This window comes from Fusarium oxysporum, chromosome 15 (assembly GCF_000149955.1).
Source record: "Fusarium oxysporum f. sp. lycopersici 4287 chromosome 15, whole genome shotgun sequence".
Taxonomy (NCBI): Eukaryota; Fungi; Ascomycota; class Sordariomycetes; order Hypocreales; family Nectriaceae; genus Fusarium; species Fusarium oxysporum.
The window spans coordinates 532,187-556,096 of record NC_031000.1 but is presented as its reverse complement, the minus strand read 5'-3'; the positions used below and the strand labels follow the sequence as shown (position 1 = coordinate 556,096).

General features: G+C 50.2%; 5 protein-coding genes across 5 annotated transcripts; 2 read left to right on the top strand and 3 right to left on the bottom strand.

Annotated features, from left to right (window-relative positions):
* Nucleotides 1-1,645: 1,645 nt before the first annotated feature.
* On the bottom strand, nt 1,646-2,758 carry FOXG_22580 (uncharacterized protein; the record flags this gene model as incomplete). Its single annotated transcript, XM_018402995.1, has 2 exons — nt 1,646-2,015; nt 2,331-2,758. The coding sequence occupies 2 exons, from the start codon at nt 2,756-2,758 to the stop codon at nt 1,646-1,648; spliced, it is 798 nt and encodes a 265-aa protein (XP_018257520.1).
* Nucleotides 2,759-5,348: 2,590 nt separating this feature from the next.
* On the bottom strand, nt 5,349-6,880 carry FOXG_16740 (phosphatidylserine decarboxylase). The gene is made up of 5 exons (XM_018396757.1): nt 6,752-6,880; nt 6,656-6,691; nt 6,468-6,603; nt 5,859-6,417; nt 5,349-5,803 (listed from the first exon to the last, which is right to left on the bottom strand). Exons 1-5 carry the CDS (start codon nt 6,812-6,814, stop codon nt 5,539-5,541), a joined length of 1,059 nt encoding a protein of 352 aa, XP_018257519.1. The 5' UTR covers nt 6,815-6,880; the 3' UTR covers nt 5,349-5,538.
* A 3,728-nt stretch (nt 6,881-10,608) lies between these two features.
* Nucleotides 10,609-13,669, top strand: FOXG_16739 (uncharacterized protein; the record flags this gene model as incomplete). Its single annotated transcript, XM_018396756.1, has 1 exon — nt 10,609-13,669. The coding sequence occupies exon 1, from the start codon at nt 11,354-11,356 to the stop codon at nt 13,667-13,669; it is 2,316 nt and encodes a 771-aa protein (XP_018257518.1). The 5' UTR covers nt 10,609-11,353.
* Nucleotides 13,670-14,439: 770 nt separating this feature from the next.
* Nucleotides 14,440-17,317, top strand: FOXG_16738 (aspartyl-tRNA synthetase). The gene has a single exon (XM_018396755.1). It carries the CDS (start codon nt 14,579-14,581, stop codon nt 17,045-17,047), a length of 2,469 nt encoding a protein of 822 aa, XP_018257517.1. The 5' UTR covers nt 14,440-14,578; the 3' UTR covers nt 17,048-17,317.
* A 4,458-nt stretch (nt 17,318-21,775) lies between these two features.
* Nucleotides 21,776-23,579, bottom strand: FOXG_16737 (uncharacterized protein; the record flags this gene model as incomplete). Its single annotated transcript, XM_018396754.1, has 2 exons — nt 21,776-22,796; nt 22,852-23,579. 2 exons carry the CDS (start codon nt 23,577-23,579, stop codon nt 21,776-21,778), a joined length of 1,749 nt encoding a protein of 582 aa, XP_018257516.1.
* Nucleotides 23,580-23,910: the final 331 nt, after the last annotated feature.

The following is a 23,910-nucleotide window of genomic DNA, read 5'->3' as shown; positions in this document are numbered from 1 at the left end:
GAAGTACCATGCTTCGAGAGGTGTAGGGCCCTCTCTCAAGCCATGATAGATAAAAATCTAAACGTCGCGAGACGTCAGCCATGACCAACTCCGAGAACCAATAAACTAACCGACTCGTCATCATTGTCATTTTTCATGTCTGCTGTCTTCTTTACTCCTCTGAATTGAACCCAAGCTGCCGTATGACCCTCATCATCAGCGTCACAAACACCGCCGCCGCGCCTTCCTCTCTATTATTTCTTGGACGCCTGGGTCACTTTCCGCGCCAGATCAGTGCTCTTCTCCCTTGCGTCGCGACAAACACCGCACTCGCCCGAAACCACCTCGTTCGTCACCTTCGTCACGAACTTGCCACATATGGTAGCGCAGGCTACCATCCCCACGGGCTGTTCGCCTACGCGCTGCCCGCATACCTGACAGATGATCGTGCCCAGGTTGATGAAGCACATGCTAGTGCCCCATTCACGACCGAAGCTTTATAAGGTCAAATTCAGTTGGAAAAGCGTCTGTGTGCAACGCAACACAGGGACGTTGCTTGTAATTCCACGATGACGAAGATGTGTTTGGGGTCGCCACGAGGAGTTTTATTGCGCGGGGCCGGGATGGGCAATGAACAAGTGGATGGGGGAGGTTTGAGCCCTAAAACTTAAAATTAGGGACATACAAAGTATCGGCTACTGGTCGATTATTCTCTATTTTGAGAACTTGGGTTCCGGCGGCGATAAATATGGGGAGGCAGCCATTATGGCTATCTTGGTGAGTTTCTCTTCATTACTTTTACTCTCTAAATCTTGGTCTCTGCCCCAACGAGAACATGAGTGGAACAAGAGCATCCCCTCGACTATGCTAAGCCTCCCGCTTTCTTAACATCTGCTTGCTAAGAAAGTAAAATGACAGGGAAAGGTAGGGTAAGAACCTGTTAGATACGCACAAATACGATGGGGTGGGTGTATCAAAGTGTGGACCAGAATGTGGTGATGTTGTCACATTGTGTATTTTACATAATGGGACGTGCGATCGTTATAGCACTGATACTCCAGTCAGACCCCAGTATAAAGATGTATATGGGACTTAGAGCGGGGAAGCAACTCAAACCAAGAACATACACACATCCAATGAGACGCATCAGAGAATCAGAGCTCGTGACAGAGATTCGTTCTCCCGGGCGTAATAAACTCTATCTATCTATATCTCTCTCTATGTGGGTGACGACCCAGCCCATCATGTCCCGCAGGGTGTTCGTCTCCACGAATCAAACACGGACGTCTGCCTCTCAGATGACCCACTCTGGAACAAACAAAAGCCAGGAATGAATGAATGAATGAATTTATTCCGCCCGGGAGGATACGCCTCATAGGACCCACGACGTTAAATATCGTTACATTCTTTTCAGACTTCTGGCCCTGAGACCCTCAAACCTTACCAATCCCTATTCCTCGCCACATTTCCCAGCCTCGCTTGTCCCTGCGACAGGCCTGCTTGAAAGCCAATTTCTCCAGGTGCTCAGTGTCCCATTTTCAGTGGCTGAAGCCTGGCCTGTCTACCAGAGGCTGTACTATATTAGTTCCTGCTGTATTATATCGTTTGGTTTGTTAGTATATCTTGCATGTTTTTCATGTCTGTGTAGCATCCAAACGGCCTGTGCTTATCGCAAACTTGATCGCTGCTCGCACTGCTGCCAGGTTCGGCCTCCTCCCAGGAAGAACGATAGATTGCTCATTATTTCCCGGTCGACATTTCGCATGTATTCTCGTTGCTCGTCCCACCGTGGACATCGGAAGAGGAAATGGTCCACTGTTTCTTCTTCCTGGCCGCAATCCCATGTGTCTGTCTCCGCTGCGCCTGTCCTGCGCAGATACCTGTTGACTCGTGCCATTCCCGTTCGTAGTTGCACCAGGATGTCAGATTCGTGTCTCTTCAGGGCGTCATATAGCATGCCCGTGTGTTTGCCGGGCAGCGCCTTGTCGAGCCGCTTCGAATAGCCGCCTACGCTCTCTGGTAGCACCATGCGCCGTCTGCGCTGTGCTAGTAGTACTCTCAGTCGGGTCGATCGGCCCTGGTACGGCGGTTTCGTTGCTCTGCATCCGCTATCTATTGCCTCTCTTGCTTCTGTCTTCGCTCTTGCTCCCCGTGTGAAAGACTCGTTTGTGGACGATACTTAGTGCATCTTAATGGTGTTACCACCCTTCTCAAGTCGTTTGGCATGTTTGTAGATCTCCCGGATGGTGCCTTGCCCTGACTGCTGTCGAGATATCGCGATCGCTTGTAGTGCCGACCGATTTCGTGTTACAACGATCATATCTCGATGTCAGAGTCCGTAAGGCATGCACCTGAGGACCACTGCCACCGCTCCCAGCTGGGCCGTGTATGCGTTCTGTTGGTCTCTTCGAGCAAGAGTGATGGAATACTTTGCTATGACACCATCGTGCGTTCCTGCGCCGGCGGCGTTGCGCACGACGCCGCCCATACCTACTATGCCGTTTCTCGCTGATGCGCTTGTCGCAATGAGCACTTGTCTCGCGCTTGTGGCATCGGCCGTGTCGTCGTTTATGCCTGCGTCTGCCACTGCGTCCTTGCCTGAGTCATACTCCACCATCATTTTCCTATGCCACGGTGGTAGTGCATACGGCTCGATTGTTTCCATCCGTTCTACTGCGCCATGGTGGGTGAGTGCTAACTTCGTCAATGGCGACAGATACCTCTGTGTCTCCCTCACCCTGAGTGCCGCAAGCGGATGTGTCTCCGTTAGCGTTTGCATATTGACGTAGAGCCGTATAGCAACCTGCGAGTGGGTTTACCGATGGGTAGGATGTCAGCTTCAGCTTTTGCCAAAGCCCTTGACACTGTCTTGAAGGTTCCTGTGATGGCTTGCGCTCCTATCTTCTGTGCTTCGTTCCGTCACCTGGTCTCCATCCACCCGCGTCTGTGGGGCTATACATTCGAAGCATAGTCCATTGTCGGGGCCACCGTTGCTAAAAACAACTGTCTCGCCGTCCGCGGCGTCAACATATTCAGCCTTCGTAGGCACATGGCCGCTCAGAGGCCCCGTGTAGCTGCTTCCTTCATGTGTTCCTCATACTGCAACTCCGAATCCATCACCAGTCTCTGGATCTTGCCACTTTTCTTCGGAATGATTGTTTGGCCTTGGTCGTATACGGGCTTTCATCAGTGCGTTCGGGACGGCGCGTGAAGTGGATGATGACCGTCTTATCCTCCTCAAACGTCGCTCCGCTTCGTCTCTCCCACTCCAGTGCTCTATCGATGACGGCCTGAATGCCTGCTCGGTTTGCTTCTGCTGTCGGGGCCGTCACCCAGGCCGAGTAATCGTCGATTAACACGATTGACCCGCTTTTTAAGGCGATTCTATGCTGAACGAGATCTGCATTAAAGAACAGGAACAGCAACGGTGACAAAGGCGATCCTGGTGGGAGTCCAACCTGGCAAAGAACGTGCTGAGCTAAGGCAGTCTATCTACGCACTAATTACAAAATGCTATTGGCTTTGGCAGGATTAGTCATTCGCGACGCGAAATTAGACTTCCCCATCGAAATGCAGTTTCTGCAAAAGCGTCAACAGATCACACTATCCAGCATATCATTGGTACAAACGGCGCATCGTATCGAGCCTGTTGCCCGTCAGCGGGAGGACCAGGCGCGGCTGGGAACAGCAGCTGCAAGGCAAGCCTGTTGTCAGAGAGGCTGTGATGGGCCTGTGGGCGCGGCAGCTCGGGACTGCCCTCGAGTGGTTACGGCAATATAAAGGGTGTGTCAGCGCCCCTCATCTAGCTTAGCCTTGAAATAGTAAGAAGATCAGACAAAAGAAAACAGTATGGAGGGGAAGGAAAGGAGGAGAGGAGGAGAGGTGCGAGTGCGTCCTGAGCTGATCTCGTCTAGTGGCGGGGGAGATCTTGTCGAAGAAGGCGCTTATCTTGGACAGCTCGACGAACCTGTCGAAGTATTTTCCTATTGCTAGGTTGACGGCTGCATTCAGTGAGGGGCGAGCCGAATCCGATGACGCGGCGGCACCTTTCGGCAATAGAAGATATGATCCGGTGCTTTGCGTCGGTTACATGAACAGACCAGGCGTGCATCGCCATGGTCGAATCTCTCGTGATATGCGGCGAAATAACCGTGGAGGGATCTCGCTGCCAGAAGTTGGTGCATGGCTGTTCGCCAAATCTCTCATTCCGGCGGGCAGCCTGTGGTCGCCTTGAGATTGAGTCTCTTGTACTGCTCAGGGGCAGAGGTGGACCACCACGTCACGAATGCTTCTTTCGGTTTCCGTCTTGCGATCCTTCGCAAGTATGTTAGTGTTGGCTGAGCCCCTTCTGGCCCGGGGGCTGATGACGCTGCTTTGGCCAGTTTATCGGCCTGTTCGTTGCCTGGGATGTCGGTGTGTCCTAGCACCCAGCGTACCTGTGTGGCTCCATGCGATGCTGTTAAAGCCTGAAACTCAAGAAAGACGTCTTGAGACGAGTCAGATGGTGTACTTCGCAGGCATGTAGCGACCGCGAGGTTGTCTAGGCAGTTTATGATGTTTCACGATACCGATTCTTGTAGGTTTAGGGCGGCCTTTAGGCCTTCTAATGCTCCTCTAGCTTTGACATCGAAGACCTCAGTTGGTCCGAGGCGACCTGATCCGTCGAAGACGTGTTCTGAAGCTGCTTTCTTTCTGTATTTGGTATCTTCGTTTGATGAGATCGTGGTAAGTGGACTGACTGGGTGGTAGCGTTCGACTCGCAACAGGATGGCTCTCGTCAAGCGACTTGAGTCCTACGGGAAACCTGAGTCGCCGCGCTTCGAGGACCTGGGTAACTGGCAGTATCCCACTTTCCCGGTGGAGGGGGCGGTGGATGTCGTCTTCCAGAGGGGCAGTATAGCTCTCATGGACTGGTTCAAGGCCTTGTTCATTCTCTGTATGAGATGCTGGTTGCTCGATGGCGGGTTTCTGATAGGCTGGCTTCATCGTGGCCTTGTCATGCCCTGGTACCACGCTTCGGAACCGTAGAGCAGGACTGGCTCGACTGACACCCCTGACGGCGTTTCGGACAGCACCCGGCAGCGGACCGTGTTTCGTATCGCTTAGTACTCGCAGGTGGTAGGCCACTGCCTTCGCTTTCGCCGCCCACTTCTCTACATGGATTCGGAACGATAGCCTACTATCAAGCCAGCGCAGAGCCGACTCGGGATGTTTCTCGACGTCACCGTGACATACCGGCGGGGTGGTCCTCAGTTTACTGCGAGAGAAGTGCATGACATCGGTCTTCTTCGTGTCGAAGGAGACGCCGTTTGTCGCGTCCCAACGCACGGTAGCTTTGCCGGATGAGGGACCTGGCTAGGCGTTTACTTGCGGGACGATAGTGGACTCGGATCGATGTCCTCAGGTGGTATTGGCATTGTGGTTGTTGAGTAACTGAATGGGTTTACCCTGAATAAATTTCTTTTCTCCTTAATATACTATTTGTTCGCTCCGATCGGCCCCTCAATCCCATGCATGCAACTTATATCAATTGGTGGACATCCTGAAGATAAGATTGATTTAAGCATTTGGATCTGCAACTTCAGCATACGTAGGTGCGGGAGACATCTCGCCTCGCCGGGTTGAACGGGTTGCACGACCCAAGCTCATACCAACCTCGACCGAGACTTGAATACGCCGCTTGCTTAACTGCAACAGATCGTTGTCAAATTTAATCCTCTCCATCTGGAATGCGACAATAATGGAAGAGCCGCCAAACTGAAAATGTCCCAGCTCATCACCCTTATTGACCTGTACGCCACTTTTCTGAAATTGCTCGTGTATGCTGCATATGGTCAGAATTCGAACTATACATGCCTCGGGAGCATAATTGCACTTACACGGCTGATCCCACATTCGTTGCTCCGATGGCGACAAACAAGACATCGCCAAATTCAGCCGTCTCGATGATGACATACGCCCTTCTATTTCTCGTTAAGATATCTACTTGACTCTGTAAAGCAACAGGATCGACTTGATAATAGTCGCCGGGAATACTCCGAAATAATTTGATTTTGCCGGTCACAGGTGAGTGGTATCGATGATAGTCTTGTGGTGATAGACGAAAGCTGGCAACGGCTGCGTTTTCGTACTTTGAACCGAGTTGTGTGTCCATGACGAGATTGGTAATGTTAAAATCATGGCCTTTAATCCAAATCTTCTTTGTTTCTGCAACTGATTCGTACGTGACAACTCTTGAATCGGCGACAACGACCGCGGTTAATGCATCATCAGGCCGGTGGATCGGCCTTGAGCCGGCTTTATGCGCTCGGGCGAAGAAGTCTTCGAATGTGTTATACTCATTAATATCCGAAGGGTCAAAGTCATCCATGTTGATACCATAATAATCAACGAATTTGCTAATTTGCTCCTTGGATGCTGGAGATGCCTCTTTCTTACCTATTCCCGTGTTAATAACTTCCACGTGCAGCCCTGACCCCAAGACATACCCTTTTCTAGGGACTTATTGTGCATATAAAGTCGCATGGCGTGTGTCGTATCGATCCATTCAGTGATATGGTTGAACAGGAAGAGGAGCTTGAGCTTCTTGCCGAGCGGGATTATCTCCCGCTCGAGTTGCCCAGTCTGCGACAGTATGTAAGAAAGTGTGCAAGATAGGAGATCACGGACAACTCACTTTGCGATTGCAAGACAACCATCCCCAGTGGGCATTCTATTACGGGATTAGCAGCTAACTATAATGCTCTTATTCTATTCAATGAGATTATCATACTGGATGTACCCATGAAAGTAAATAGTTGAGGACGTTGTGGAAGAAAGCCGAAACACTCAACATTGTAGCAGAATTATCTAAATTTGTCAAGAAAGTTATTAAGATGCATGGGCCTGGTAATAACAGGGCGTCATGCCGCATTTATAAATGGCAATTACTACACCGGCGTGACAGAATGGCTACACCGGCGTCACTCTTACACAGGCGTCGCTTTTATGGCCTCTGATTCGCTCTTTTTTTCTTCGACCCACAGGTACATCCGCGCAAAGGCGGTGAAGGCAGCTCCCTTAACAAGTCCTCGCTTTTGATGAAGAACCAATCGGGTCAACCAGTTCTAAAGCGAACATCACAACAAAAGTATCTAAAGAGGAGAGGCCAAGATACGAGACCTGCTGATCCTGCAAGAGATCTATAATGTGTTCAGACAATTTTGGTATCATCGTGGGACATCTTCCCTTGAGGTGGCTGCCTGTATAACACCATCTTGCATGCCACTTCTCCAACACTACACACTGCAAAGAGATAATTAGTGTAGTAGCTAGCTGGTGAAGAGCTTCATCGGGCGCGTCGATCGTCGCGGTGGGAGCTAAGCTAGAGGTACAAGGAGCGGTGTTGGCAGAATCTAAATGCACTAACGCAAAGGGATGGACCAATCAGAAGCCGTAAAAATGACGCCTGTGTAAGAGTGACGCCAGTGTAGCCATTCTGTCACGCCGGTGTAGTAATTGCCTTATCTCTTTGGGTGGCACAAGGCATCAACAGGTCACTCGCCCCACTTAGCTGACTAACTCCGCTAGTACCTGCGGGGTACATGAAGTTCTCGTCAGACAGCTTAATGATTTTCCACCACCAAATTCATCAAAAACCTCACACAAATAGCCCCTAGCTTGTCGTAATTAAAACGATGAGCTCTTCAAAGATACAAGATAGCTTAGATGATCACAGCTTTGAGACCCCTCCTTTGAGTGACCCCACCGGCGTGCCTAATTTTCCGCCCGAAGAGGGCCGCGGTCAGGATTTTCAACCTTTCAAGCTAGAATATCGTGATTTCAAGATCAACCCTCTACCCAAGGAACCCCTTCAATTATTCCAGCTTTTTATACCTATTTCCCTTATACAGTTATGGATTAAATACACCAACAGCTGGGTCTCTTATCTCCAAGAAAACAGCGTTATTAACAACTGGAATACCCCTGTTTCTGAACACTCACGTATCCTTAAGTAGGAAGGCCTCTCTTCTGCAACAGCTTATCTATAGCTTGGAGTCGTTATTTACCTAGGAATTCATAGGGAAATCTCAATAAAGGACCATTAGAAGGCACCTAGCCTAGGAGATCAACGCCCTCTTCACTCAATCATCAAGTTTATGCCCTTACAGAAGTTTCAACTAATCAGCCGGTATTTTCGCACTTTTAACTACACCAAAGTCGATGTAAGGGATAAGGGGGATCTTCCAAAGACCTTCCAAGCGGCTAAAGAGTAGTCTGACCTTATCCCTTTGAGCGGTACAGCCCTTCAGCGGGGTCACGACAGGGGTATAAAACCAATCAAAATGAATAAAATTAACGGTACTTCTCCCCACATACTAATTTGCATGATGGTAAAAGTCCCAGCAGTTTTGATTGTTACAAAGAGCTACCTTACAGACTTGGCAAATATCTTACGAACTTCCGGTACCCCGCACGTACTAACCTTGTGACTAAGCAAAGTGGGGCGAGTGACCTCCTGAAGGGCTGTACCGCTCAAAGGAATACAGAAGGTGTCGAATGAGCTCTATCTTCCAGGGACTAATCTGACTGTAGATGAGTGTATGGTGCCGTTTACAGGCAGATCAAAAGAGACAACGCTTGTCAAGGGAAAGCCCACACCGGTGGGCTTCAAAGTCTAGGTTATCGCCCAACAGGGCTTCTTTCTGCGGTGGCTTTGGCATGTAAAGGCATCATCATATACTACTGTTATTATTAACCTACCTACGCCGAAGCCGGTAGGCAAGAAGGGAAAGCTACAGACCAAGATCCCTCTCAGTAATACACAGAGCATCGTGGTTCACCGAGTGAAAAGGCTGCTTCCTCAGACATATCACGTCTTCACAGATAACCTCTTCTCATCACCGCAGCTCTTCCGCCTCCTTCGGCAGCTTGGCTTTGGTGCCATAGGCACGGCACGCCCTAACTGCGGCATTAGCACCGAGATGAAGCAGATAAAAGAGACCGGCAAAGCTCCTAATGGCACGCCTTTGAGATATAACGAGGTCATACTGATCCCGACGGAAGATAAACAGGTATAGATGACTTTTAGCTGTATTTCCCTTACTAATTCGTCCCTTTTTATTCCCCCTAGGTCATCCAAATCGCTTGGAAGGATAGCAGCGTGGTGCTCTTCATTTCAACTGTGCACACTGGCGCCCCTCACGAGCACACACTAAAAAAGAGGAAGCTGCCGGCTAAGAGAGGCACGAAGGCAGAGGCACAACAGCTGCAGCGCCTTTTTAACAGGAATAGCTTCAAAATGATCCCTATACCTACTGTTGCTGCTCAGTATAACGATGAAATAAATCACGTGGACCGCGGCGATCAGATAAGGTCCTATACAACATATGAGCATCGATTCCGCCGTGGTCCGTGGCAGGCGTTACTTAAAAGCTTCCTCCTCGAAGTCGCACTTGCGAATAGCTTCATTTTACAAAAGAAGACCCGGCACCCTCGTTGGAAGACCTACGGCACGCTACAAGCTTGGAAGGAATGCATCTGCAACGCGATTTTCAACACGTATGCTGCTGAAGGCGGCACAAGGAAGAGAAGCCGGTCAGGGAAGGAAGAAGACATCGAGGATATAGAAGCACGGCAAAATCACCTACAAAGAGATATCAATCATGTCCGCCGAGGCAGCTATTCGCCTTGCCTAGCTTGCAAGGGCTGCCGGCAAGGGCAGCCTCGACCCTTTAAAAAAAGGAAGGAAAAAGGAGGCTATCTCGAGCCGATATCAGGAAATCAGGGGTGCCAGAAGACTAGGTATGGTTGCAAAGTATGTGATGTAGCGATTTGTAACAATGCTGACTGTTGGTACTTCTATCACACGCCAATTTAGGTGTGGGTAGAATGTACCGATCGTCGCGATCATTTTGATTGGCCCCCGACCCTAGTCGTGACCTCCCTGATGCCTTGTGCCACCCAAAGAGATAAATAAATCTTGAGATTTCTCATGGCGCACTAGTGACGTCTGACGTCATAAATGTATACTAGTAAGTTAACCGTTGCGTTTATCAAAACTATGAATAATTAATACGTAACGTGGTTGATAAGCGAATGCTCCAGATAAGCGAGTGCTCCACTGCACTGTATAACTAAAAATAGCCTACCCTATAACACTTTTAAGCTATAGATAAAATAGCTAAAAATCTAATAGCTAAAAATCTAATAAAAATATTTCTTATAATAGTATAGCTAGCTTTATTAAATTATATTTTTTGAAGATTTTTTGCTATTTTAACTTATATAAAAAACCTTAAAATACAGTGCATTTTATAATGGCAATTGATAGGGGGGCATGACGAATTGATACGCGGGCATGATCCTTAGGGGGGCATGACTTTTTGTAACACCTGATTCGTCAATTTCGTTTTTGTTAGTGTCGGCAGAATTCTGTCAGAGCTTCCTAAGTACCTCGTGTTGCATATGCCTCTCCCAGATTGTCACACGAGTGCACCACAAGAGTCAGAGAGGTGTTACAGATCTGTTGCAGGTTCGGCAGGTCTAGTATCGTAGCCTCTCCTCGTCAAATATAATGAGGACGAAGAAGACGAGGGGACAGGGATGAATCAATCAATAATCTGTTCTTTATCTTGAAATCATCATTCATCTTGACTTACCACCCTCGTATCCGACACCTCGAGCTTAGCTCGCCCTTAATCTTACATTGGTAACCAATGCGACGCCATCAAGTTTTCTCTCCATCAGCAAGCTATCCACTCCTGAGTCTCTCAATCCTCGATGATTAGAACCTTCACCACGTCCCAATCTGAGCCTCCTTCCAGCTCAGAGAGCAATCCGAGATGCCGAACTCGCAGTCCTAGTCCTAGCGATCAATTGCACGCCCGAAAACGACGGCGGCAGAGCCGACAATCCAGGTTCAGCCCGCCGTTACTCGCGAATAGACCTCGCTCAGCGAGTAGCATTGGAACAAGTATCAGCCAATATTACGGAGTCGGCGACGAAGATACACTCGGAAATCTCTTCACATCTTATCCACAGACCTTTTCAACCGCTCCACAGCCCCATGGATCGCAAGGGCTTCATGAGCCACCATGGGAGCTCCGTTTCGATGACGAGATACACCTTTCGAATGACTTCCTAACCCAAGGAAGACGGCAGCAGCGAGTCAGAATCCCTATACCAGGGCCAGAAACCGACCCACTACCTTCCTCCTCTCCGCCTCAATCAGCACGGGAGCAATCGTCACCCACAAAGGCCGAGTTTCAATCTGCCCTGAAGCTAGTACGAGAAGTGATTGGGACGGATCGGAAGCTTACCCTCGAGCTCGCTCGGTCATACGAGCGAGTACGCCAATGGCGAGAGAAATGGGGTTACTCGCCACTCAGTTCAGATGCGCTTGAATCGCCTCCTCCCTACTCACCGCCCCGAGAGCCGTCCACCCAAGCAGTATCAAAAGATCAGATCTTCTCCTCTTCGAATTTCCTCGTCCCCTGCCCCCGACCCGATCCCGAACCCACCGATCCCAGGCGACCCAGCGCCGTCAGCCGAAGCTCTATTTGACTTGATAAACACCTTTGCGAAAGAGAGTGGCTTTGGTATTGTCCGACGGAACGCCTACTCATATAACGGTCGGAGGATGAGATATTCTTTCCAATGTGACAGATACGGAGAACCACGGCCTAGCAGAGGTGCAGGTCTTCGGCAACGGAAGTCCCGGAAGTGCGGATGCAAGTGGATGGTGATAGCCGAGGCTCTAGAAGAGGGCGAGTGGCTCCTACGACAACACCCAAACCCGGAACACAGTCAACACAACCATGGGCGTAGTATTAGACCGTCTGCGCACCCTTCCCATAGACGGCTGACTACACCCATCAGGGCAACCATTGAGTCGACAAGCCGTCGGGTCGGTATCCGGGCCCGTGACGTACGGGCTGTGGTCCAAGAGCAACACCCCGAATCAACCTTCACCCAGAGGGACATCTATAACGCCCGGGCTCTCATCAATCGAGACAAGTTGAATGGCTACACTCCCACTGCAGCACTGATCAAGCTATTTGATGAGATGGACGTTCCTTACGTCGTTAAGTGGGCGGATGATGAGCCAAGCCGCCTCGTTGGCCTTGTCTGGATCTTTTCCTACTGTCTCCAGATGTGGAAGCGGTTTCCCGAGGTCATCAGCTTCGACAACACATACAACACCAACCGCTTCAAGCTTCCGTTATTCCAGGCAACAGGACAGACTTGCCTTGGTTCTGTCTTCAATGCGGCTTTCGGTCTGATCGACAACGAGAGACGGGAGGGGTTCCAATTCCTCTCTGAGAGTATTCGACAACTGGCAGAGCAGCACTCCATTTGCCAACCGGACGTCATCGTTACCGACTTCGACGATCAGATGAAGGCCGCCCTGAATGATCAGTTCCCTGATGTACAGCAGCAGCTCTGTATCCACCACATCAATTCGAACGTCCTGCTCAAATCAAAGCAAAAGTGGGTCAAGGGCCGCAGTAGTAGCAGTAGTCCCGACAGCAGCGACGAGGATAAGTCTACTCCACAGGTACGGGCTGAGCTTAGCCCGAAAGACCGACAGTTAGTCCACGCGCCGACATCTGAGGACATCCCTCATAGCTATCGAGGGGTTCTCATGATGTGGAAGCTCGTCTTGTTTGCCGAGACTGAGGACGCTCACGAGAAGGCGTGGAGAAACCTCTGTAGGGAATTTGATGACCAGCGGGCTATCCTGCGGTATCTCCATGGAACCTACATGCCTGTAAGGGCCCAGTGGGCACGCTGTTTCATCCGCAAGTATCGCAACTTTGGCATCCGCGTCACCACTGGCACAGAAGCAAGCAACAACAACATCAAGAGCTACCTTCTAAACGGTATGAGCCACCTGTATCGACTTGTCGAAGCTATGCAGGACATGATGAAGGACCAAGAGCGGGACTTCAACGATGCCTGCGCAGCGGACGAGGTACTCACCGCTCGCGAGTATATAGGGTCTAGCTCGGAGTATCTAGGCGAACTCCGGACAGCAATATCATCGAAGGGCCTTGGGCTGATCAACAAGCAATATCGCTTAGCTCGCAAAGCGATGCCGACTGGTAAGAATCCGTTCCCGGAGCCTCTCGGGGGCTGCAACGACGACTGTTCGGTCTATGTCGAGCTCGGTATACCTTGTTGCCACAAGGTCTACTCGAGGTTAGGGTCTGCCACACCCTTCACTAAGTGGGAGGTCCATCCACGGTGGCGACTACGAGAGCCATCCTCTCGAGATCCATACCGACGGATTCTCGACCCCAAGATTGCCACTGCTCTCCGTGGCAGGCCCAAAAACACCACACAGGCTGTTCCAGCAAGGCTAGCCATCGGAGCAAGCAATCGGCAGAGTAGTCAACCAGCCAGCCAGGGCCCATCAAGGCGTAGGCGAGGTCGACCACCGGGTAGTCTAAACAGGTCGACTCTGGCCAGAGTGGAACTCGATGCGAGCCAACATGCCAGTAGCCAGGCCAGTAGCTCAAATCAGCGCCAGAAACGCAGCCAGTCGGGTACCCTTGGAGCGGGGAGAACTACAGGAGGACGTGCCAGCGGACGGAAGACGCAACCCAGCATTCGGAGACGAAGGAGTCAATGGGAGCTGCTTTTAATAGCGACGAGGAGATTCTTCCTTTCCATAGTAGTAAGAGGAGACATAGATAGCTGCTCTTAATAGAATTGGCCTTATTCTATAGGTATCGAAAATAATACTTTGTTTTGACGGCCGAATGCGAGCTGTTCTAATAGGCCCGGCTTGGTCCGGTTGCTTCTGCAGAGATCTGGGCTTGTTAAGAGAGCCCGGCTTCACCGCCTTTTCTCAAAGGTATTTATGGGTCTACGAAATTTAGCCCAATCAGGTGTTACAAAAAGTCATGCCCCCCTAAGGGTCATGCCCGCGTATCAATTCGTCATGCCCCCCTATCAATTGCCTTTCAATAAGGGTATAACAAGCTGAAATAGGTCCTGTTTGTAACGGTTGCACAAGCCGTTAAACCACAGGGCAAAAGATCAGGCTATAATCGCTATGCAAGCAATCATGGATGTGCTACAGCTGCCTTATATATTTTAAGTAACTCTGCGGGATAGAATACCCCGCACAAGAGACAACTCAAGAACAATCAATCAACACATTTTGCTGCTGCTCACTATATTCACTTTAACCCTTTAAGCACGCTCAGTGCGACAGATAGTTATTTATCTTATTTTAAATTCTTAGTTATTTAAAGTTAAATTGCATTTTTAAAAGAATTTCAAAAATCTGGTTTTTAGGTGGGAATTAGCATGTGAAACTCACTTGTCTGTGACACACGTTTATCATGCACGTTACGTTACCTTTTTTTAACTAGTGCATTTAATTGGCTAATCTATGGAGTGATCTAGCGAGAGGCTTGGATACAATAGAGGGGATAGACTTCGCGCGCTTCGGAGGTCAGTCTGACATCATCGCAGGCCTCGCTCGACACGGCCACCGAGCAATTGGTTGGGCTACCAAAAACACCATCGCCACCACTGGTACTTTCCAAACAGCGAAACATGACTAAGAAGACGCACAGCAACCACAGCGTAAATTATCCGCAATAACATGCACGACAGCGGCGTCCAGATCCACAGCCACTCGGCCAGGTCCAACATGGACGACACCTTAAGCACCAGAGACGCTGCAAGCGGTAGCAGCTGCACTTCTCTTGAGAGCGGTCGCACCAGCATGAGCGCCGACTGGCCTGTACATCCTGGCGAGATCAATACAATTTCGCAGCTTGATTCTCTCCCTATCGGCACAGAAGCAACCTTCCGAGCGCGCATTGAAACTCAACGACCGCTCTCCAAGGTCCTCGATTTTCTACTCCTCCGAGACCAAACCTACTCTGTCCAGGGCGTCCTCGCTCGCGATGCCGATAATACCGACTTTGTGAAGTGGGTGCGCAAGATCAGCCCTGAGTCGCTGGTGCAAGTATGCGGTGTCTTGAAGCAGCCTCCAGAGCCCATCCGATCGGCGACGCACTCTGGTATTGAGGTCGACATCTGCTCCGTTCATCTTGTCAACTCCGCGCAGAACCTGCCCTTCAGCAATTACAAACCCCCTGAGACGCTGCGCAACCGCATGTCCTCACGCATCCTCGATCTCCGACACCCTTCCAACCAGGCTCTCTTCCGCCTGCGCTCCCTCGTTTCACGCGCATTCCGAAACACCCTCGAGGAGCATGGCTTCGTGGAGATTCACACTCCTAAGCTTCAGCCCGCTGCCACCGAGAGCGGCGCTGCTGTCTTCCCCGTTAGCTACTTCGACCGCCGGGCCTTCCTTGCTCAGAGCCCTCAGCTGGCCAAGCAAATGTCCATCTCTGCCGACTTTGGCCGGGTCTTTGAGGTCGGCCCTGTCTTCCGCGCCGAGAACTCGAACACTCATCGCCACTTGACTGAATACACCGGCCTGGACCTCGAGATGGCTATCAATACAGATTACCACGAGGTTATTCAGCTTATCGACATCTTCCTCAAGGAGGTCTTTAAGGCCGTCTACTCCTCTCGAGAGATTGAGGTTATCCGCAAGCGATGGCCAAGCAGCGAGTTCAGGTGGCTCGACGAGACTCCCATCATTCCCTTCAGGGAGGGCATCAAGATGCTCCGCGAAGATGGGCGCGATGTCGAGGAGGAGGATCTGTCTACCCCCAACGAGATCCGTCTCGGTCAGCTTGTTCGCGAAAAGTATGGCACCGACTACTACGTCCTTGACAAGTTCCCTGCCAACGCTCGTCCCTTCTACGCTGCTAAGGATCCTGAAGATCCTAAGTGGACTCGCTCCTTCGATATCTTCATCCGAGGCCAGGAGATCTGCTCTGGTGGCCAGCGTATTCACAATGCTGAGGAGCTCCGAGCCAACATGGTTGCCGCTGGTATGTCTGAGGATGGTATGGAAGACTACCTTATCGCCTTTGACCTTGGTGTCCCCCCTCACGCTGGCGCTGGTCTTGGTCTTGAGCGTATTGTCTCCTGGATGCTTGAGCTTGGCGATGTTCGCTACGCCTCCCTCTTTCACCGCGATCCCAAGTCCCTGCCTACCAAGGCTCCCGGTATGCCTCATCCTGAGGCCGACACCACCAAGCTTCACCAAGCCGATGATCTTCCACCTCTGGAGAAGCTTATTGCCAATTATGGTGATGCCACCAACACGTCTTGGCTTGATGAGCGCTTCCAGATCTGGCGACACGAGACCGGTGCCGCCGTTGGCTGGGTCCAGCAGCAGAAGTTCGCCATGATCACTGGCGACCCGCTCTGCGACCGCAACCAGTACCAGGAAGTCATTCGCGCCTTCATCAAGCATGTCACCGTTGAGCTGCGCTTGACTCCGATCTGGATGCTTGTCTCCTTTGAGGTTCAGAAGATCCTCGCCTCCGAGCTCCGCTGGCGGAGCTTATCCTGCATTGAGGAGCAGCGAGTCGACAATGACAAGCACAACAGCGCTCAGGTCAGCGGCCTTGCCGCAAAGGCGCGTCGCGTTGAGCGCGAAGGTGTCAAGATTCATGAAGTCAAGCTCGACGACGACTTCATCGCCCGCGCCGACCCCGCCATCGAGGAGTGGAAGGCTGCCCGTAAGGGCAAACAAGTCCACCTGACGGAGGTGCGCCCCTGGGTCGACCAGGAGCATCGTCGCTACTTCGCCGCTGGAAAGGACGGCAAGGTGGTCTCTCTTGTGGTCCTGGCTAAGCTCGCTCCCCGCCACGGCTGGCAGGTCAAGTGGGCTCTGGACTTCCCTGGTGCTGTCAACGGCTCCATCGAGGTTCTCATTAGCCACGCCCTGTCTAATGTCACCGGCCAGATCACCTTTGGCGCTGGCGTCTCCGAGAGATTGACGCCAGGCGAGCACGTTCGTGGTCTGCGCGCACGCTTCCTTGCCGCTACGTACCGATCCATCGTCGACAGCCTAGGTTTGCGACGCAAGTCTACCTTCCGGTCCAAGTTTGGTGCTCTCGGTGAGGAAATCTACATTTGCTACCCAAAGCATGGTGTTACTCTGCGTGACCTTCAGCAGATTGTCAAGTTCTTCCAGGACTAGACGAAACTTGAGAAGCTCATTTTTTCCAATTCTCAATACCAACCCCGGAAAACTGCAAAGCATGGAAGCGAATAATAGCAAGCAGTGGATGCTTGATTGGGGTGTATCTCTTCTAGATATTGAGTGACGCACGCGCCCTATGCTTTTTTCTAGAAGGTAGCTCTTTCAGTTGAGTTTTCAGTTATTTTTGGTTACAGCACAAGTTGATTGAGTTTCTTTGTTTCCCTCCTTTTTTTTTTTCTCATTCTATTTTTTTTTTTTTTTTTTCTTCAAGTATGTTTCAGTCTCGAAATGTGCTTCTCGTGAAGATGGTTTGTCTTGTAGGACGTTGCAGTCTGCTGCCATTATTGTCTCTATCCATGTTCATGTGGCTGTGGCTAGGCTGCATATGAAGGTTTCAGTCTCACAAAGTTCTTGCCTGTTCCTAGTCAAGACAATTATCAGTTATCAAGTTTGCTTGAACCTTTTGATGTGGTTTTCTGTGAATAGGGTTAATGGCTTTTGCGATTGCACCTACTCGTGTCCTAGCCTTGCAGTTGTAGGTGATTATCCCTTTGACTGGCCTAAGGCAACACCTCCGTACTGAGCCCCACACAGCCCCCACGCAACCAGGGGTACATGGTAGTGACTTCAAGCGTCAGCGAAACTGACCCCGCTGAAATCGTCATACAACCCATTCAATAAGCTGTCATGGATATCGAACAACTCTCTAGCCAAGCAGCCAACGTGTATGATGACAATAGCTTCATTCGAGTCGACCATAGCCGCCGTGAGCAGCCGACGGATAACACATGCCGGCCAGTCAATAACCCAGTTCCTGACCGTGGCTACAACTTCGAGCCCGTTCATCTTCCAGATCGGTCCTTTCGGATAGAGGCTTTACCCCAGAGCCACTGCTGCTATTCCAGCAGTTTCTCCCCGTTTGGCTAGTAGAAAGCTGGGTTTGCTATACGAATAGCTGGGCTAGTGATCGGCTTGAGATGCTTACAAATAGCTGCAGTGATGAACAACAGCCACAGTCGTGGCTTCTCGATTAGAAGCCAACCTCTGTTGCAGAAATCTTTGTATGGATTGCGATCTTGATCTATATGCGAATACACAAGGAACCCCGGATAGAAGACTACTGGAGAACGTCACAGCTAGGGAAGCAACAGCCAAGTCATCCAATTGTAAAGGGGATGTATCTTCGCCGATTTCAGCTATTATCACAAGTTCTACGTCTCTTTGACCACACAACAATATTCGTAGCTACTGGGGATAGCTTCTATAGCCGGACATTCAGCCGGGTGGATGACTGGTCTAATCACATACAACACATATCCACTACTTTCTTCAAACCAGTCACAGCTATTGCTATAGATGAGTGTATGGTCCGCTTCCTAGGAAGATCCTTGGAAACGACAACCGTCCCATCTAAACCCATTCCCACAGGCTTTAAAGTCTGAGTTGTAGCTCAACGCGGTTATTTCTTGCGGTGGCTCTGGCACAGGCCGGGCCGGAAGTTCGGGCCTGCAGGTATCAGACACACCTACCGGCGTCTGCCTTCACAACTACGTCGCCAACGGCAGCAACGGCGGCTTCGAGAGCCACAGAGTACTGTTTACCTAAACCCGACCCAAGCTGTGGTTGTCGCCCTAGTGAATCTGCTGCCGGAAGCCAGATACCACGTGTTTCTCGACAACCTATTCTCTTCTTCCAGCCTTTTCCGCCGGCTACGTCAGCTTGGGCACGGAGCCACAGGCACAGCCCGCCGGAACTGTGGTCTTTACAGGCTGCTCGCCAAGCTCAAAGCTGGTGATAATACTGCTGCTGGTAGTATTCCTTTTAACTGCCTTAAAGCAAACCCAACAGCCGATAATATAGTCAGTCAAGGAGACAAACTTTTATAGATGAGTCTTACTGATTCGACTTTGGATAGGTCAACCAGATCGCTTGGAAAGACAATGCCCTTGTGTTGTTTTTATCCACCGTATTTACAGGCAATGAACGGATTGACCGCGTAAGGAAACGACCAACAACAGACCAACCTGCAGCACGGCCAATGCAGGAGTTTTCCGGTGAGGAGCTAGTCAAAGTGATTTCAATTCCGTCTATCGCTGCCACTTACAACGACGAAATGGATGCCGTAGACCGTGGCGATCAAATGCGAGCCTACTAGGGCCTTTATCGCCGTGTTCGTCGGGGCGGCTGGAGGGCCCTAGCTTGGGACTTCCTGCCAGAAATAGCCCTGATCAACAGCTTCATTCTGCAGCAACGAGGAAACTCACGGTGGAAGCCAGAGAAGTCTCAAGCGGAGTGGCGGCAGCGTCTTGTTAATGACCTTGTTGCAAAGTATGAGCCTAGTAGTCAGTCGAGACAGAGATTTCGGACTGGGGATGAGTTTACGCCTACATCGCAACATGAATGGCTCCGTAATAAAAGTCCTGTTGCTTGCAAGCCTTGCAAAGGGATGCGGCTTAGGGAGATACAGTCGAAGCAAAAACCTTTATCCGCAACCAGCGGAAACAGAGGGGAAATACGGAAATCCCGGTATGGCTGTAAGCAATGCCAGGTATTTCTTTGCACCTCTGGAAAATGTTGGGACTTCTGGTATCACTTAAATTAGGCGGGGCTTTACGTACCTTGAGCTTGTGACTCTATGATTGGTTGGAATCCCTGCTCGTGACCTAGGTGTTGCCTTACGCCAGTCAAAGGGATAACTTATACCATGGCGGATCCGCGGATCCGATCGGCCGTACCATCCCGTAACCTACCCCCTAAACAGGGGAGCTCTATGGGCGAGTTATGGAATAAAAATGAATTAGAACTGCACCTCTTTTGGGTTTCTGATACGCTCGTACAAGGATCCGTCAACATGGTTCTACATCAGACCCGTAATGGGGATAGACATGACAGCTGTTTCGTCTAGCTAGTATTAATATCCCTTAATACTATTACTTACTTTAATTTAAGACTTTATACCCTTTTAAATGCCTTTACCCTTAACTAATTAAGTGTAATTTAGCATAAATTCTAAAAGGTATAACGTACACGATAAGCGCGTGCACCAGACAAGTGCATGCACGAAAAATCTTAACCTTTTAAAAATAAATCACAATAAAAACATAACAAATCATCTGATCAATTAATTCTAGTTACTATCCCCATCTCCAGAGGCCTCAATACCCTCCTGGCACGTTCTTGCATTATGCCCAGTCTTGCCGCAAGTCCCACAGCGCCGAACCCTTGGTCGCGCTGAACTTCCTTGACCACCACTTCTCCATGATTCGGCCACTACCTGCATATCTACATCCATCTGATCAATTAGATCCTGACCTTCCTGTATAGTCATACTCCCTCTATTCTGCAGGCGTGTCCTTTTTGCCCTGTGCCGCCGGCTAAGTATCTCATTTGCCTGTCGAAGTTCTCGGTTCTCAGCTGCAAGTAAGGCAACCTTATACATAACTACCGTAGTGCCTTTCTCAAGGGATCTCAAAGCTTCAAGAATTGACTCTGGGGAGCTACTGTGATGTCTTCTGATTCGCCTCTGAAGGTATTCAGACTGAGATCCAGCCTCAAGAACTGCTCTTGGGGTCCTTGAAGTCCAAGATTGAGCTTGTTGGGCCTCCTCCTCAACAGGCGTTGGCGTCCGTAGCTGCACAGCAAGCTTTGAGATCGCATATTCTGGGTCAAAAGGAACAAGCCCAGCTCCTTTAAAACCTCCCTTAATGTTTTCTTTAGTTATAGTAGCTTGAAAAGCGGCATAAAAGGCCAGGAAGAACTCAGTCTTGGAAATATGGGTTATAGACCTTCTGATCAGTTGCTCTATTTCTCGACCGTATGCCTTTCTCAGCGGCCCAAGCACCCGAAATCAAGGGGATGAAGCAGGTGGGAAGAATGAGGTGGCATACAGAGCGTGATGATATTGTTCTCCTCACAATATACCTGGAAGTCGGCAGAATGGTGGCTTTCGTGACCATCAAGGATTAGAAGACGATATGGACCAGTTGATCGGTTAGTTGTACATCGATTAAAGTGCTTTAGCCACTCAAGACCTGTCTCATTATCTGTCCAGCCATTTTGGGTCGTAGCAATAGCCCAAGTGGCCGGGAGGTTGCTTTCTCGGTACCAATTGGCAAGGGGATATTGGCCTGCAACCACGATGAAGGGGTCGATTGCCTGACCTTCTGCATTGATCGCTTGAATCGCTGCAACCCGTTCCCGGTTTCCAGGCTGGACTGATTTTGGCCGTCCACGCCTCTCCGAGCTGGTAACCACTATACCGCTTGATATCACGCCCATCATAAAGCCAGTCACTTCCTTACCCTCCACAATAATCAACAATTAATCTGTTATTACAAGAAGATTTAAACTACCGATTTTCCCCTCAACCTGCGTGTTCAGACACCCGTATGAAGCATAGAAGATAAAAAACCGGCAAAACACACTAAAAAACGGGCCCTTCCGATGTCTTACGCTTTTGTGCCCATGTATGAAAGATAGAAACGCGAATCCGGTGCCACTTTCCAGCATGACGTTGTGACGACGGCACATGCTATCCCTTGGGTTATGACGGTTGCGGTAGTATGACAGGTCAATGTCAACTACTCTCGGAGATTCCTATATAGATTCTCTTCTGTTGATATTGTGATGGCGTCGTTTCAACACACAATATATGGGTCACAAGCTTGGGACCTTGTTCAAATGCCAATTGCGCCGCTAAATGCAAGTTGAATGCCTGTACAATTATTACTTCTTCCAGCCAACGTTCCAGATAACGTGGGCGATATCGCGAGCAGTGTTGACCGTGTCAATAACGCGGCCAAATACGCAATCCCCGGATTGTATTTCACTTTCTAGATAAGGCATAAACATACCAGACGGGGTGCGTCGCATACCTGGAGGCTCCTTACAAAGGCTGTCCTGTGAAATAGACCTGCTTAGATCGCCATTGGTATCCGCATTGGGGGGCGACGCCCGCCCTGAACGGGGGCTCAACAATGCATTGTCGAGGCTGCCATCATTATCTTCCTCCCCAAAAACGGACCTGCCTGACTTCTTGGCAGATCGCAGGGTCTCTTTTGAATAGTAAGGGGACTTGAGCGGGCTTCGAGAGTGCTTCATGGCAGTCTGTCGCGGCTCGGGAGTGTTTTCGCGGTATTTGAGGGTAGTGGAAGGCAGCATCGCAATTGTTTTTCCTTCAGCTGCTGGCTTTGACTTCAAAGTCTTGTGTCGGGATATTGGCCTCTTCTTGGTTTTGACTCGCTTTATCATAACCCCGTCATCCAAGTCACTATCAAAACCGTAGTGGTCATCGACCATATCTTTATCATACTTAGCTTCAACAGCTATGCACTGCTCAACTTGCTCATTGAAATGAACATGCTTTTGCTCAAAACTGGAGGAAATGATTCTAGATGATTTTACCGAGGGAGCGACGCTACTTTTTTCTCCACCCAATCGATATGATGCAAATGGGCAGGCGAAGTAGTCTGTTGACGAACGACCGAGGTGGAGCTGGAGGATTCCTCGGGTCTTCTGGGCCTTCACAGCTGCGGTGGCTTGCTCCAATAATGAGGCCGTGGACAGCGAGCGCTGAAGCATAACTTCATACATGCTTCTCTTCTTCAGAATGGGCTTCTTGTTGAGGTTGATTAGTGAGTCGGCCTTTGACAGCGACACACTCGAGGACTCTATGTCGGTAGGGTGGAGGTTCTTTGGTCCTGACTGCAGAGGGCCATAGAGCCAGGTGACATCACAATCCTTGAGCCTTATAGATGTAAGTATTTCAATAGAGCTTAAGGGAGCACTACAGGGAGGCAAACCAATTAAGCGATTCAGGGGAGATGGTCTTGAGATTGTTCTTGGTCTTCATCCATGCCCTCCAAGAAGCATTTTCCAATCGAGCGCTGTTTGGAAACTCTTTCCTCCATGTTACAACGTATCGCCATGAGGACCAGATATCCTCCTCTCTCCATTCATTGGACAGATAATCGACTTGGCGCGACGGCCTACTTGAGACTGCAGTGTCATCCTCTGCATGTTCGGATTTTTCGTGCTCTGGTGTTTCGGATATTGATGTATCATCACAAGCCTCTTCAGAGGCCTCGTGTTCTGCAGGAGAGACGGTATAAGAGTCGCCTGTTCGGGGACTGGGGGATGGCTCTGGGTTATCATCGTAGTGAATATCAGGACGGATCTCTGGGTGAGCGTAGAGCCTCTCTTGCGCAAAGGATGGAAACATGAAGTGATCTGCAGGTGATTCAATAAGACCAATGGTGCCATCGTAGCCAGAGACAATAGAGGGGTTGGTGGCAGGAGTAGATGCGTAAGAAAGGTCGGCCGAGTCGGCGTGGACGGTACGGGGAGACGAGGGAGCAGATGATGAGTTGGATTCGGCGGAAGTCTTAGAAGCAGGCTTGTAATGCTCGCTCAAGTGAGAAGTGGTGGAATATGACGAAATCGAAGAGATGAAGTTGGAATGAGAAAGTGAGCGTCGCAGGCCGGACGCGGCGAAATAACCGTTGTCGTCCGATGGAAGAACGGCAGCCATGATGAAGTTTGGCGCGTACCGGAGGGGTACGCAGCGTAGCTGGGTGCTGCTGGTGTTGGTGCTGTGAGTGTGGATGTGTACGATGAATGGTAGACCAAACCTGGTCGAGACGTAGCGACGTTAAGGCGATTGAGCCCTCCCCAGGCCCAGTTGCGGATGACGAATTTCGTGAGGATTCGATAAGACTGGCCAAGTCTGGTCTGACCTGGCACTTCGGCCACCGGCTGGATAGCGGATGCCTGCGCCCGCTGTGATGGGTATTGGGTAAGCGGTTACAGTGGGCGTTTAGCGTAGTAGTTGTTGAGCGCCCCCAGGTTTGATAATATCGAGT

Excerpts from the sequence above, each read along its gene's own strand:
- FOXG_16740 (XM_018396757.1), bottom strand. The coding sequence starts at position 6,814 with ATGTTGAGTGTTTCGGCTTTCTTCCACAACGTCCTCAACTATTTACTT. Across the intron at positions 6,418-6,467 it reads CAATAAGTCCCTAGAAAAGG|GTAAGAAAGAGGCATCTCCA; the intron begins GTATGTCTTGGG and ends ACACGGGAATAG. Across the intron at positions 5,804-5,858 it reads ACGAATGTGGGATCAGCCGT|CATACACGAGCAATTTCAGA; the intron begins GTAAGTGCAATT and ends GACCATATGCAG.
- FOXG_16738 (XM_018396755.1), top strand. The coding sequence starts at position 14,579 with ATGCACGACAGCGGCGTCCAGATCCACAGCCACTCGGCCAGGTCCAAC.